This window comes from Quercus robur, chromosome 5 (assembly GCF_932294415.1).
Source record: "Quercus robur chromosome 5, dhQueRobu3.1, whole genome shotgun sequence".
Classification (NCBI taxonomy): Eukaryota; Viridiplantae; Streptophyta; class Magnoliopsida; order Fagales; family Fagaceae; genus Quercus; species Quercus robur.
Genome location: NC_065538.1, coordinates 82,788,642 through 82,804,523, shown reverse-complemented (window position 1 = coordinate 82,804,523; position 15,882 = coordinate 82,788,642). Strand labels below are relative to the sequence as shown.

Sequence of the window (15,882 nt, the reverse complement as noted above, 5' to 3'; positions counted from 1 at the left end):
TCTCACATCTCTGGCCTCTAGCTCCCCCTTCACTTGGCCCACAACCAATCTCGAGTCTGAGAACGCTTCCACTGCCTTCCACCCCATTTTTTGTACCATGGCCATTCCTTGCAATAAAGCCTCATATTTGGCTTCATTGTTTATGGTCGAGAACCCTAGTCTTAATGATTTCTCTATGGTAATCTTCTCAGGAGATATTAGAACTAGCCCCACCCCGGACCCCCTTTGGTTTGCTGAGCCATCAACATATACTTTCCAACGTGAGGGTCCTTGCACCGAGATTGTGCCAACCGATTTCCCATCCATGTTTTGCTCCTCTGCTACTATTTCTATCAGGGGTTCGGCAAATTCGGCTATTAAATCAGCGAGGACCTGGCCCTTGACAGAGGTCCGAGGCATGTATTTGATATCGAAAGCCCCTAGAATTGTGCTCCACTTGGCAATTCTTCCTGTGTAATCGGCACTTCAGAGTACAGACTTAAGTGGAAGCTGAGTTAGGACAACAATTGTGTGCATTTGGAAGTAATGAGGGAGTTTTCGCGTGGCCTGCACTATTGCCAAAATTGCCTTCTCCAATGGTAAATAACACACCTCGGCCTCATGTAATGATTTACTCACATAATATATTGGCCGTTGTATGCCACCATCAATTCGTATCAACACCAAGCTTACAGCATGAGGGGCCACCGCAATGTAGGCGAACAAAACCTCATCGGCCTCAGGGCTGGACATGATGGGTGGCTGGGATAGGTATTCCTTAAGTTGCTGGAAGGCTAAGGCGCAATCCTCGAACTACTCAAATCCTTTCCATTTTTTCATCAATAGGTAAAAATGTTGGCACCTATCCGCAGATCTGGAAATAAACTGATTCAAGGCTGCGATCATTCCAGTGAGTTTCTGGACTTCTTTGGGGTTCCGAGGAGGTTGCAAATTGTGAATTGCTTTGATCTAATCTGGGCTCACCTCGATTCCCCTATGAGTTACCATATAGCCCAAAAATTTACCGGATCCGACATTGAATGAGCACGTAGAGGCATTGAGACGTAGTTTGTGTTTCCTTGAGATGTCAAAAATGACTCCGAGGTCTCCCACGTGCGCGGACACCATTTTACTCTTAACCACCATGTCGTCTATGTAAACTTCAATACTCCTGCCCAACTGTGGCTCAAACATTCTAGTCATCATCCTTTGGTAGGTAGACCCCGCATTCTTCAAACCAAAGGGCATCACTTTGTAGTGGTAATTTCCAATAGGAGTCACGAATGCTGTTTTTTCTTGATCACCCAGGGCTAGCGGTATTTGATAATAGCCTTAAAAAGTATCTAAGAAGCTCATCCGAGGATGGCCTACAGTTGCATCCACTGACTGGTCTATCCGAGGCATGGGGAACAGGTCTTTTGGAAACGCCTTGTTTAAATCCGTGAAGTCCACACAAACTCGCCACTTCCCACTCTTCTTCTTTACAACCACAGTGTTAGCCAACCATTCAGGGTAGAACACCTCCTTGATAGCCCCTGCCTGCTTGAGCTTTCTCACCTCGTCCCTAACAGCATCAGCGTGCTCTCTGGAAGGGCGCCGAGGTGGTTATTTTTTGGGAGTGACTAATGGATTTACATTTAAGTGGTGGCATATGAAGTTCAGATCAATTCCTAGGGCGTCATAAGCGTCCCATGCGAACACATCAACATTTTTTCTGAGGAACCCTATTAACCCCCTCCTTTTCCTGAGGGGGCCGTTGGGATCCCACCTAGAAGAACCTCTCCGGATCATCGCCAATGATCACCTTTTCTGAACCCTCACATTTTGCTTCCTCGGTTGGTGCATCAATAGGCGATGCCAGGGTCTTTGGTTGCTATAAGCTTTCTTCAACGCGGGCTAAGGACTCTGTTCTAGGCCGATGTGAGATGGCGGCCACCAGGCACTCTCTTGCCGTAGCCTGGCAACCTCGAATTTCCAGGACCCGGCCCTCGGAAGGGAACTTCATCTTTTGATGCAGGGTGGAGGCAATGGCTCCTAGGGTGTGAAGCCAAGGTCTGTCCACGATGGCAATGTAAGGGGAGTAAGTATCCACCATGATGAAGCTAACCTCTACTATCTCCGGGCCGGTTTGCACAGGTAGTTTAATCTGGCCCTTTGGCATGACCATCTTCCCGTCAAAACTCATCAAGGGGGAGCTGTAGGGCGTCAAATCTTCTGGTCCCAACTTCAGCCCCTTTATAAAGGTCATGGTACATGATCTCGGCTGCACTACCACCATCTACCATTACCATTTTTACGTCGTAACCCCCAATCCGAAGAGTGATTACCAACGCATCGTCGTGGGGTTGGATGGTTCCAATTTTGTCTTCCTCGGAGAAGCCCAAGACCGGATGAGGATACAATTTGGGTCTTTTCAGCTCTGGGCCAGAGTCATCGGTGGGTAGTCGAGCTACCGACATCACCCTAGAAGGGCATGAACCCGTCCTCCCCGGGGCAGCAAAGATTACGTTGATCGTTCTTATGGGTGGTTGCAAGGAAGTGTCTCTCCGGGGCTCCTGGTCTGCTTGGCCTTGATGACCATTGGAGGGATGCAAAAGGTGCCTCAGTTTCCCTTCTCGGACCAGCTGATCCAGGTGGTTCCAAAGGTTCCTGCAGTCTTTTGTGGTATATCCGTGGTCCTGGTGATACTGACAATATAGACTCTGATTGCGCTTCATAGAGTCTCCAGCCATCTTATTCGGCCACTTGAACAATGGCTCATTCTTTATTTTCTCTAAAACCTGATGTACCGGTTCTTTGAATACGACGTTAACAGTTTGCATGTTGGCTGATCCGGATTGCCCTGCAAAATCTTTCCTCGGACGATTATTGTTGTAGCGGTTCGACTCGAAATCCCTTCTCTCTTGGGGGATAACCTTCTCCTTTCCTTTCCCTTGCAGTTGATCCTCCTCCACCCTTTTGTATTTGTCAATCCGGTCCATAAGTTAACGTACACTAGTGACAGACTTGCCAGTCAAAGATTTCCTCAAGCCGTGCTCGGTTGGGAGACCGCTTTTAAAAGTGCTAATGGCGACGTCATCAAAGTTGTCATCCATCTCATTATACATTTCCCAATATCTGTTTAAGTATGCTTTTAGAGTTTCTCCCTCACGCATGGATAATGACAACAACGAACTCAGAGGCCGAGGAACCCTGTTGTTCGTAATAAAGCGAGAGCCAAAGGCTTGGGTGAGCTGCTTATAGGAATCTATGGAGTTCACCTTTAAGCCATTGAACCATCTCATTGCTACAGGTCCTAGGCTGGACAAGAAAACCTTACACATCAAAGCTTCGTTCTTGGAGTGGACGGCCATTCTTTGGTTAAACTGGCTCACATGCTCTACAGGGTCCGTTCGACCATTATAAACGATGAATGTAAGCTGATGGAAACGTCGTGGTAGCCTAGCCCCTTCTATCCTGCGCGTGAAGGGTGACTTAGAGATCTTATCCAGAGCCTTACTCATGGCATCATTACCCAGGCCCCTACTAGAGGGGCCCTTGTGTTTTCGTCTATGATGGTGCTCGTCTTCATAAGAGAAGGTCTCGCTTGGAGGAGTTCTTGATCTCTGCCTGTAATTGCCATCGTGTTCATCATTGGAGGATGATGTGTAATGAAAATCCATGTAAGTCTTGTCTCGTCCATAGGAGTCGTCCAAAGAAAAGAGAGGAAGAAGGAAGATTCTCGCCCGAGTTCAACCTCATCCATCCGTAAAGGACGGACGAGGTTACTCCATGAACATGTTTAGCCTTGGACGAACATATCTCCACCAGGTGTGAGAGAAATCGAACCGTTGCTAGTCAAGTCCAACCATTGTGGAATGCAGACTCAAATAATGTAACTTCCATAGCAGTTATGGAAGTTACCTCCGAGCCTTTTGGACTCCTCAACAATAGGAACGGTTACCAAACAAGTAACCGCTCCCCGCATGCTATATAAACGCTCGCCAACGAAAGAGTAAGGATTCTGAGGCTTCCAATTTACTACGAATCACAAAAATACTAACTTTACCATCGGAGGGTTCTTGGCCGGCTTCCACCGGTCTCTTCTGATTTTCTGTTTGTTTTCTTAGGACTCAATCATAAAATCATCAACGCCCAAGACTTTCAACCCACTGATATAACAGGATTCATCAGAGGATATGTCAGAACTGGAAGGAGACCGCCTCCGCTGTGCATGGCGCAGTTTCTTTTTCAAGTCATCTATCTTTTGCTGCATGGCTTGGTTGTTGTTTTGTCTTTAGGATATGTGACTGCCCACCTGGGAATGGCTTTTGCTTGTCTGGGTGGTATGCACACTCCCTTCTCGATTTCTTTCCTTCTCCTGATTTTGTTCATGTTCGGGGCTAGGTAAATTACCCTGTTGTTGGGATCCTACGGGTTCTGTCTGTTGGGGACCTGCTTGGCATGGGTTTTCTTGGTGTAGACCTGATCCTACCATGTCTGACTATTACACTCACTAACACACAAGCTCTTCCCACAGATGGCGCTAATTGTAGGGACTCAATTTGTGGTCCAAGCCCAAGATGTATGGAAGCTTGGCCCAATAGACCCAATGCAATGAATTTGTAGAGAGTGGGTAGAAGAACTGGGCTTTAATGAATGTAGCAACAGTTGAAGATGATTTAAAGAATAAATAAGTAAAACAAATATGGACTTGAGCAAGCAGTTCGATCCTCGGTACTAATCCGAGGAGCTCCAACTTATTATTTCTTGAATGATAGTGACAATGGTTATAAAGTTCAGATTGCTACAGCGTTTTCTCTTCGTTTTTCCTCCTTTTTCTCATGGGAGTTCTTCCACATTATATAGCTCCTTTCTGATCATCTTGACTCTACACTTGTTGATCATCTGAGTCCCTACTTGAGTGCCCATCCCATCAGACACCCCTTTCAGCTTTCTATGAGTTGTGGTAGTCAAGACAGCACTGTTCAGAGGTCCTCTCCACATTAATGCGGCCAGAAAAGTAGCTGCAGTACATTTAATGCGGTGGTATTAGCTTTTCTTTGGATATTTTGAGTTTCCTTCCCTCCCACATGTTCATGGGGCGCATTTCTATTCCTAGAGTACATACTTGGGCTAAAATGGCCGTATCCGAGGAGGAATTCCCTTTGACTCCCGCTTATGAAACTTTTACTAGGACTTATTTAATAGTTATTTGCTCTTTCTAGACTGGTTAGTGTCCTCGGACAAGGCCCAATACATTATTTTGGGCCCTAGTCCCTACAACAGCAATATACGTTTGCTATGACAATGAAAATTAGGAATTGTTTGTTTGATTTCCAACCAAGAATACATTAATTCTCTAATACATGCATATACAGTACGTAATACACAAATTCAGATATTTGTTTACCCTTTACAACAAGAAGGGAATCGTTATTGAATAATAATTCTAATATAAGAATGGATATAATAGAACGAGTGGACAGCCCAAAGGAAACACACTGGAACAATTCAAGATTTCTAGAGGCGGCAGCGGTCGTAAGTACTGCGTTTAAGACAATCAGCTCTGATGCAACGACTATAAGAGTCTAATTTTGTGCTGCAAGGAACGGCTAGTTTGCGAGGATTCTAGCTTTGGACTTTAAAATTATAAACCATACGTCTTTCGTACGGGTTCCATTCATCCTCGATGATCAGGCATTCACCAAGGCCATCATTGCACGGGAAAGTGGTGTTGCCTTTAACTTGGAAAGCAGAAGCATGACAATAGCATGCATTGAGAATTAGCATCACTAAGAATGCCAGAAGATATATACCTCTCTTCTTGGTATATTCTTCCATTTCAGTGTTGCCGTTACCAAATGATCTCCCTCCCTCCTCCACTACTCATTCACATACATTGTCCACCTTGAGCGATATAGTTAATAAAAATAAAAAGGTGAGTGTGTAACAGAGAGAAAGGAGGATAAGCTCAAAAACAGTGAGTGATCTCCGTCCCAAACAGAATCACAAGTGTTGTACTGGACTGGAAAAGTATATTTATTAAGTAGGTGTAGGACAGCCAATAGTATATTTATTACGTAGTAGGATATATACTGTTGGTTGTCCTACTCCTACATTTTTTTTTTTTTAAGATGGAAAAGCTTGCAAATTTCATTTAAATGTGAGTAGTACCCATAAGAAGTACATCAGAGAGAATCTGTGATACAATAACAAGGGCAATGTCCTCCACCCATATCGTACAATCAATTACATCCTTGGCATGCTTTGCCATTAGGTGAGCTACTACGTTGTTGTCATGTCGAGTGAATCTTGTTTCTCATGAAGCGAAAGTTGGCAGCCACATTTTTGCGCCCATGATGACCTATTGGATGGAGATTGGGGCAGTGTTTAAGGAGACTGGACAATGTGGAATTGGGGTCGTTGTTCTCAATGACAGAGGTGAGATCATGGGTCACTCTCAAAGAAGCTGTACTTTCCACTAGGTGCACTTGAGGAGTTGAGGCTGAGGCAAAGTACTCCTACTTATTGTTAACATGTGGACCTCGCATTCAAACAAATTACATTGCATTGCATCAGGGATATTACTTATTTGTCCTGGTCCTATTGTCCAAAAGGCATACCGGATATATATATATATATATATATTTCTCCAATCTCACAAAATCTTGCCAAAATACAAAAAGCAGATCATTTTATATATTTTGACCCCAAAAAACACCCATATCAATGGGTGTAAAATTGTGCATGAATGTAAAAGTGCAACAATAACCATGCATATATGCACAGTTTTTGTAGCTTTCTATTTGATTTTTTATTGTTTTTTCTCTCTCATCTGATTCTCTCTCTCTCCCTCTACTCTTTTTCTCCTCTATCTTCTTGAATCCAACAAAATAAATTATACAAATCTTCAAATTCTTCAAAGTTATTCTAAATCTAGATCCCAAATTCATCAAACCCTTTCCTCCAAAAAAAAAAAAATTATCAAACCCATATAACTAATCAAACCCAAAATGCAGAAGTGTAGAAGAAGAAAATGTCGAAGAGGAAGAAAAAGAAGCAACAGCAGGAGTGAAGAAATTCACCTGAGGATGGGTGGGGGAGGAGTAGTGGTTCTTGATCCCCAATTATGAGCAAAAGTCCCTGAAAGAGTCGTTGTCAAACTGCTTCTCGTTATCTGAGACCAAGACTCTAGGGATCCCTTATCTGCAGATGATGTTCCTCCAGATGAAGCTTTGCACGTTCTTCTCTAGGATGATGGCCAGGGCTTCAGCTTCTACCCATTTGGTGAAGTAGTCTATACCGACTATTAGGAATTCCAGTTGTCTGATTGCTATTAAGAATGGGCCCATGATGCCATGGGGCTGTCATTGGGGTGAGCTCTTATGTTGGCTGTTTGAAGACGTTGCTGAATCTTTGACATTTGTCGTGGGCTTGACATAAGCTTGGGCATCCTTCTGCATAGTAAGCCAGTAGTATCCAGCTCGAATTAGCTTGTGCACCAAAGACCACGACCCTGAGTGGTTCCCGCAGATCCCTTCATTGACTTTTTTCATGACATAGTCTGCTTTTTCGGGGCTCAAGTACCTTAGGTACGGGCGAGAGAAGCCTTTCTTGTACAAGACGTCCTTTATCAAAACGAATCATACGGCTTAGACCTTCAGCTTTCTTGCGGCTTCCTTACTGTTGGGTAGTGTGCCGTTTTTCGAATAGGAAACTATCGATGTAGTCCAATTGCTTCTCAAGTCTATTTCCTGCATGCCAACGTCATCTATCAAAGGTGAGACCTAAACAAAAGAAAGTAGCTTGTGGGGATAAGCATGTGTTCCGCTGAGGCAGTTTTGGCAAGACGATTAGCCTTCTTGTTTTCTTCTTTGGGAACTTGGACGAACTTGGCCTGCAGCTTGCCTACTCGTCTCCTCACCTGCTCCAGATACTTCTTCATTCGTTCACCTGACTGATGACCACTTGGGAGTCGCAATACACAATCACACTAGTTGCCCCCCGTGACTTTAGCGAGATCCAGTCCTGTTACTAAAGTTTCGTATTCTGCTTCATTGTTTGTTGTAGGGAAGTTGGGACGAACCATGCATTCGATCTCGTCCCCTGTTGGGGAATGGATCACTACACCAGCTTCGCCAGCTTGCCTATTAGACAACCCGTCTATGTGGATGATCCACTGAGGATGTTCTTCTGCCCCCTAGCCTTCCATATTGGTGAACTCTGCAATAAAGTTGGCAACCACTTGTCCCTTTATAGCAGTATGGGGGCGGTATTGCATGTCAAATTCACTCAATTCTATTGCCTATAATGCCATTCGTCCGGCGGCTTCAGGATTACTCATTACTTGCTGTAGAGGCTTATCAGTTAGGACGACCACAGTGTGGGTCTGGAAGTAGGGCTTGAGCTTACGGGCTGCGGTAACTAAAGCAAATGCGAGCTTCTCCATCGGTGGGTACCTTTCCTCCGCTCCACAAAGTGCTTGGCTAGTGTAGTAAACGGGCTTCTACACCTTGTCTTCTTACCTAATTAAGGCAACACTGATGGTAGCCGGAGATACAGCCAAGTAGAGGAATAATTCTTCCCCCAGTTTGGAGGGACTTAGCAATGGTGGGGAAGAGAGGTACACTTTCAGATCCTCAAATGCTTGTTGACACTCAACCATCCACTCAAAAGACTTCTTTAGCATGGGAAGAAAGGCAGACACTTGTCTGTTACCCTTGATACGAACCTATTCAGTGCGGCTACCTTACCGTTGAGGTTTTGTACTTCTTTCACGTTCCTTAGTAGTGCCATATCTATTATGGCTCGGATCTTGTCTAGGTTGACTTCGATACCTCTCTGGGACACCATGAACCCCAAGACCTTTCCAACCGTCACCCCGAACGCACACTTGCTCGGATTGAGTTTCATTTTGTAAGAGCGGAGGGTGTCGAAGGTCTCCTTAAGATCGTCCAGATGGTCATCCTCCCTTCAGCTTTTCACTAGCATGTCATCAACATAGACTTGGACATTTCTTCCAATCTGATGTGCAAACATCTTGTTCATAAGCCTCTGATATGTTGCGCCCGCATTCTTGAGACCGAATGGCATTACTTTGTAGCAAAAGAGGCTTTGGCTGGTGACGAATGAAGTCTTCTCCTGATCAGTTTCGTCCAGTTTTATCTAGTTGTAGCCAAAAAAAGTATCCATAAAACTCAGCAATTAATGTCAAGCTATAGAGTCTACTAGGACATCAACCCCGCAAGAGAGGGTAGCTATCCTTAGGGCACGCCTTATTCAGGTTCGTAAAGTCTACACACATCCTCCACTTCCCATTGGCTTTCTTGACCATCACCACGTTGGCCAGCCAATCGGGGTAGTAAACTTCTCTAATGAAGTCTGCATCTTGCAACTTGCAGACTTCTTTCACTATGGCTCAATCTCGTTCTTAGTCAAACATTCACTTCTTCTGACGGATAGGGGGGAAAAGTGTGCGACACATTCAACTTGTGCACCATGACTGAAGGGTCGATCCCGGGCATGTCTTCATGGCTCCAAGCAAAGACATCCTGGTTTTCTTTTTGAAATGTGGTGAGCACCTGACGGATTGACGGACTAGCGAGAGTGCCAATTCTAGTCATTCGCTCAGGTCTTGAATTATCAAGGAGTATCTCTTCCAACCCCTCGACGGGTTCTGCAACCGTTCGCTGTTCTTCTATGCTCATAGTCTGTAAATGGTCGTCCATTTCTAGCATCGCTATGTAGCACTCGTGTGTTGCTACTTAGTCCTCGCATATCTCTCCTACTCTGTACTCAGTGGAAAATTTGATCATCAGATGGTAGGTCGAAGTCACGGCCTTCCACAAGTTAAGAGTAGGTCACCCTAGAATGGTATTGTAAGCAGATAAGCAGTCAACAACAAGGAATGTAGCATCCTTAGTGATCTGTTGAGGGTAATCACCAATCGTTACAGGCAATGTGACCGTGCCGAGGGGGTATACTTTTGTTCCTCTAAACCCAACGAGCAGGGCATTGGTCGGAACCAGCCGTTCTCTCTCAATTCTCTTCTGCTAGAACGTTGGGTAGTAGAGGATATCAGCAGAGCTCCCATTGTCAACTAAGACTCAATGAGTGTTGTAGTCCCCTACCCGTATGCTAACAACGAGCGCATCGTCATGTGGGTGGTAGAGATGTCAAGCATCTTCCTCCAAGAATCTAATTATGGGGTTATCGACCCGCACCATTTTTGGGATGAAGCCCGTCAATTGGATGTTCTGAACCATCCTGAGGTAAGTTTTACGGGCTTTTTTAGATGAGCTAGAAGCTATAGTGCCTCCAACAATCATTCTTATGTCCCCTAAGGGTGGCCTGGGGCGCTCATTATCCCTTCTAGCAACCTGCTCCTACAGTGGATCCGCTCTTTCTTTGCTGATGAATCTCTGTAGTTTCCCTTGTCTAATAAAGGCTTCAATCTGCTGCTTTATGTCATAGCATTCGGACGTACCGTGACTATGGTCCCAATGAAAGCGGCAGTATTTGTCCCTGGACCTTTTGCTAGGATTTCCCTTTAACTTGCCAGGCCATGTCAAGGCCGTGTCGTCCTTTATCTGCATCAACACCTGATCAACCGAGGTAGTCAGTGGGATGAAGTTGGTGAACCTTCCAGTGGGGGGTTTAGAGCATCTATTCTCCCGTCAGTCTTCGGTTCTAGCTATCATCCGTCCCATTTCCTGTTGGGTATCTTCTTGCCTTTCCCTCTTCTTGAGCTTCTCTTCTCGGGCTAGCAGTACGTCTTCTGCGTTCATGTACTTGGTAGCCTTATAAAGTATGTCTAACATGGTTTTTGGGTCGTTTTTGTATAAGGAAAACAAAAACTTCCCCTTCCGTAACCCATTGGTAAACACATCCACGAGTATCTTATCGTCAGTTTCATTGATCGAGAGGGCGTCCTTGTTAAAGTGGGTAGTGTAATACCTCAGCATCTCATCCTCCCATTACTTGATTTTCATTAGGCATGCAATGGACTTCTTATACATGTGCCCCCCGATAAAGTGCAAGGTAAACTGTGCGCTCAACTTTTTAAAGGTACTGATGGAGTTTGGCGTCAACCTGCTGAACCATATCCTTGCAAGACCCTTCAACGTAGTTGGAAAGGCCCGGCACATGATCTCATCCGCCATGCCTTGCAAGTGCATTAGGGTTTTGAAAGACTTTAGCTGATCTAAGGGAACCTTAGATCTGTCGTAGGCCTTTACCTACGGCATGCAGAACTTCGGTGGAAGGGGGAACGAAGTGACGGATGCAGTGAATCGTGAATCCGTTCAATGGACCAACTTGTCAAGGTCGCTCGACACCTGTCCTCTAAGGGCATTCATCATGAAGTTCATCCGCTCCTTCATCATCTGCATCTTTGCTACCATGTATGGTGGAGCCGTCTCTGCAGTGGATGAAGGACTTGTATCCTGACGCTCCAGTCTGCTTGGGGCGTTGCTGCCTTCTGGCCCTTCTTGGTCCCTTCTCTCGGCACTAGTGCCCTCTTGCTCCTCCCCATGACTGTTAGGCCAAGCATCCCTTTGGCGCAGTTGTTTCTCTAGGTCATGGTTCTACTTGGTAAGGCGTCCTACAGCTGCAGCGAGAGTTTGAACCTGTCTCTCGAGGGTGGTGGTATGTGGTTCGTCTCCTTGATTATTGTTGGTGGTCGCCATTGAGCGAGTAAGTACCATGCAACTCTTTGTTTGGGAAGCGGTAGTATGGCTTTACAAGTTGTTTCCCACAGATAGTGCCAACTGATGATGCCAAAAATCGTCAGTGAGTCACACGATCCTCACATGCTCTAGACAGAACCTGCGAAATAGAAACAAAGAAGACATTGCAGAGAGTACCAGTGTAGTACCAACCAAATACCCTCCAAAGGTTAAGTTAGAGAACTTTCACAACTCTAGAGTGTCAAAACTGGGATAAATTATGCGTACATTTGTGAGGGCTTTAAGGGTTTTTATAGTAGTGTAGAGTTGACATCCGTTTCTTGGCAGAGAGGGTCTTTCCTTGTAAGAAAGATCCTCATTAATACGCGTATCTTGTGGGATCCTTTCCTTGTAGGGATCCTCTTTATCAAGGTTAATCAGGGTTGAGCTACACTTTGAAATAATAGCGTCTGATGTAGTTATTCAAGTGTGCTGACCATCACCTCAAAACTTTAAATTTCTTATTTGTTCTCAAAGTTGTACTAATTATCTGCAAACCAATAACAACAACCTTGCCATCCCCTTTAAACTTTTGTATATAACATCTAAGCTAAGCCATATCATGCGTTACACAATTCATAGTATGGAATTAAAGATGAAAAAACGAATTTAAGATTTGAAATAAAACTATCTTTTCCCCTTTCAATGACTATTTAGATCAAAATTCTAAACATAGGGAAGGGGACGCACTGTTGAAGAGAAGGAGACGGAAGCACAGTAATATTGTAAATGGAAATAATGTAAAGAACTTGAAAGTAAATAGCTTGAAAGTAAGTAACTTGAATGTAAGAACAATAATAAGGCGGTAGAACCAGCCAAGCAATATATATCAAAATAATTCAAAGTAAATAAGAACAATAGTTCAAAATAAATGAAAGCAATTTAGAACCATCCGGTATGGCAGTAATCCGTCCAAGGTGGTGGTAGCAACAAGTAATGAACATAGAACTGAAAATACTTCTTATTGAAAGTAGGATAAACACTTACAGTAGTAGTAGTGAATACAAGATCTCAACAGTTACAGGTTAACAGTTACAAAGCTTGAACTAGTCCTAGTTACAAGGTTTGTAGGATTACAAGGCTTGTAGTGAACAAATGTGAACAAGGTGGTAGTAGAACAATGGTAGTAGTGGAAGCAAGTGGGTTCTCTCTCTAAGAAGACTAGTTCTAAGGGGAGAGAAATCAGAACTAAAACTTTGCTTCTAACTTTGCTTAGAAAAAAACCCCAAAACATAAGGGACAACCCCCCTTAAATAGGCAAAATTCGGAGTGAACAGTGTCATGAATAGTAACGGATGAACAGTAACAGTGAATAGTGACAGATAAATAGTGACAGGTGAATAGTAAAATGGAATTTTTCTTCTCTTTTTGACCCAATCTTGTGAGGAATCCACAAGATTATGGGAATCCTCCTTAGACATCAGCAATAGGCCTATAAGTGTAGGAACAAGGCCTCATTATTGGTGTCCTTAAGAGACAAAAAGAAGCCAATAAGAAAGAAGTCACTAATAGGCATGCACTTTGTTGTCTTCACGTGAACATCATTCTTTGGGATCCTTTAGAAGCATTATAATGGTGAAAAACCAGCTTCTAGTAGTAGTAAATATTGGAGCATTGGCCATTGTGCAGGCTAGACAAATAAGAGAATCAAAATCCTCCGCAAAATCCGGAGTATCAGTTCTGAATATTTTGGCTGTTGTGCAAGCCAGGCAAATAAAGTAACACCAGTCTTGTAGCAGTAGTGACCTCATCAATCAGTAGAGGGAGCATCGGAGGGATAACCATCAAAAGGATCAAAAGGACCTTGTGGAGAATCACATACATGCTCATGGTAAATAGCATACTTGTTACAGAATCCACAATATAAAATAGGCTCAAACTTTGGAGTTTTTCCTGGGATAAGAAGACTGTTTAGATTAGGATGGTCTTTTGTTTGTAGGTGAACAAAGGCATCAGCATAGGGTTTGGGGCCAAAAACAGCAATTCTACCTGTGCTTCCTATGAAATGATAATTTTTCCATAGATCATGAGCAACTTCACGAATTTGATTATTAAAATAATTTCTCCAGCATTTTGCAAGACCAAAAGGATCTTTAAAGGACAATTGAGAATTTCCCTTGAACCATGGCCCTTGGTGAGTATAACCATTAATGAGAATGAGATGCTTTGAGGGGTTAACATTCATCCAGTTATTTTTCTCCCACTTTGGTAGAGTGCTCCAGCATCTAATAGTAACAAAAGGTCTAGTGGAGGAGTTTTCAAACCCTTTAATAGCATTCTGAATGATCTGTGGAAGTTGGCTGGCCTGTTTATGACTTGTCAACTTTACAAACCTAACAAAGCCATATTCAAACATTTGGGAAAGCCAGCTAGAATTAGGATCATCATCATCACTATCATCTAAATCTTCATCAGTGAAATATGAACCATCATCAAAATTAATAAGGAGACCAGGAAATGGATGTTTCTTTTCATATACTCTGAGACTGCTCCCAAAGTGATCTTCCCATTCAAGCTGAATAAAGACATTATCACCTTCGTCTATTTCATTAGGGTTAGGAATAGTAGCAGTAACAAGTTTTCTGAAATACTTGGACCATAGGTCAAAAGACCTAGACATAGCCTTGCTATCCAGAATACGAGATTGTAAATCTGAAGGCAAGTTGGCAACAACACTTCTTAACATGGATTGGGTCTTAAGACTCAATCTAGCATAATCAGTGCCCATTATAGTCTTTTTATCCATCGAATGGATTTCCTCTTTGCCAAAGAGTTGACTAATGTAGGCTTTAAGACGGCTCACAAGAGCCTCATTTTTTGAAACAAGGTTATTTTTTGGAACAAAGTCAATATTTGAAGCAAGGTCATTATCTGGAATAAGGTTACCATAATGGCTCATATAAATCTCGTTTTGAGCAGTAAGGTTAACAAGGTGGATTTCAAGGGCTCTAAGGGTTTTGTGAAAAACATTACTGTGGTTTTTGGTAAAAGCAAACTGAAGGTTATCAAGAATGAATTTAATAGAATCTGGTAATTCTGAATAGGTACCATTGTGGAATTGTAGATTTTTTGACAAAACTTCCTGTAAAGCAATTAATATATCACCATTGGAGTATGTCACCTCCGCCGGGACATCTCCTTGAAGGGATGTTGATCCACTGGGTTTTACACCAGAAGATGCGCCTTCATGCATTTTAAAAGGTCGTCCCGCTGGGAACCCTTTGCTTTGGGAATAGTCCTGTGCAGGAGCTTTTCCCTTGTTTTTCCTTTCCATAATAATCCACTTACTAGTGGTATAAATATGAATATTATTATTGTCCCACTTATTAGTGGTATTTATCCACGCATCATTATCCGATTCCTGCAAAGAATCATTAATATTGTTAGGATAATGGATAGTTTTTAACATTTTGGTGTTATGAAAATTACCTTTAAAATCATCAGAATTCATTATTAGTTCTTGAAAAAGTTCATTCATGGGAGAGTCTTTCTTATAAGACAGATTATCAATATCAATTTCAAACTTTGAAGCAAATTTGAATTTTACTTTCTGTCCAAATGGATCAGTAGTAATTCCATCATGTTCAACAAGAAAGGGATACAAAGCGTTAATAAATGGCAGACCAAGAATCACTTTATCAGTCATATTTTTGACAAGAACAGAAGGAATCTTGAAACAAACATTATCATGGCACACCTGAGCATTATTCAATTCATACTTAATTTTCATTTGAGAACCATTAGCAGAAACCAATCTTTCACTAGATTTCTCAAAATATTTTGAGGGAATTAATCCTTCTTGGATACAGTTCATATCTGCACCAGAATCAATCATAGCAATAACAGTGAAATGATAATCAGGAGAAACAACAATTTTAACTTTTGTAAACCATTTTGGAGGAAATAATTTATTAACAAAAGCAAGTTGGGGATTAGTGAAAGTATCAGGAGTACCTTTATCAGAAAGAAGAGTCTGTTGACTGGAATCATTTCCATCACTGTGCTCATTTTGTTCGTTACTGGATTTATTAAGATCTTTATCAAGTTTTAGCATTGTCAATTCTTGTTTGAGATTATGGTTATCACTTTTCATGCTTTTAAATTCATGTTTTAATTCATTTATCTCTTGTTTAACAATATGAATTTCATTTTGGAGATCATTAACAGTTAGTTCTTTAGATTTCTTTTTATTAAA

The 15,882-nt window shown here is 42.7% G+C and overlaps 3 protein-coding genes across 3 annotated transcripts; all 3 read right to left on the bottom strand.

Moving 5' to 3' along the window:
- Positions 1–2,153: 2,153 nt before the first annotated feature.
- Positions 2,154–2,960, bottom strand: LOC126728836 (uncharacterized). Its single transcript, XM_050434598.1, has one exon. It carries the CDS (start codon positions 2,958–2,960, stop codon positions 2,154–2,156), a length of 807 nt encoding a protein of 268 aa, XP_050290555.1.
- A 3-nt stretch (positions 2,961–2,963) lies between these two features.
- On the bottom strand, positions 2,964–3,641 carry LOC126728835 (uncharacterized). Its single transcript, XM_050434597.1, has one exon. The coding sequence runs from the start codon at positions 3,639–3,641 to the stop codon at positions 2,964–2,966; it is 678 nt and encodes a 225-aa protein (XP_050290554.1).
- A 5,293-nt stretch (positions 3,642–8,934) lies between these two features.
- On the bottom strand, positions 8,935–9,689 carry LOC126728834 (uncharacterized). Its single transcript, XM_050434596.1, has 2 exons — positions 9,459–9,689; positions 8,935–9,126 (listed from the first exon to the last, which is right to left on the bottom strand). The coding sequence occupies exons 1-2, from the start codon at positions 9,687–9,689 to the stop codon at positions 8,935–8,937; spliced, it is 423 nt and encodes a 140-aa protein (XP_050290553.1).
- Positions 9,690–15,882: the final 6,193 nt, after the last annotated feature.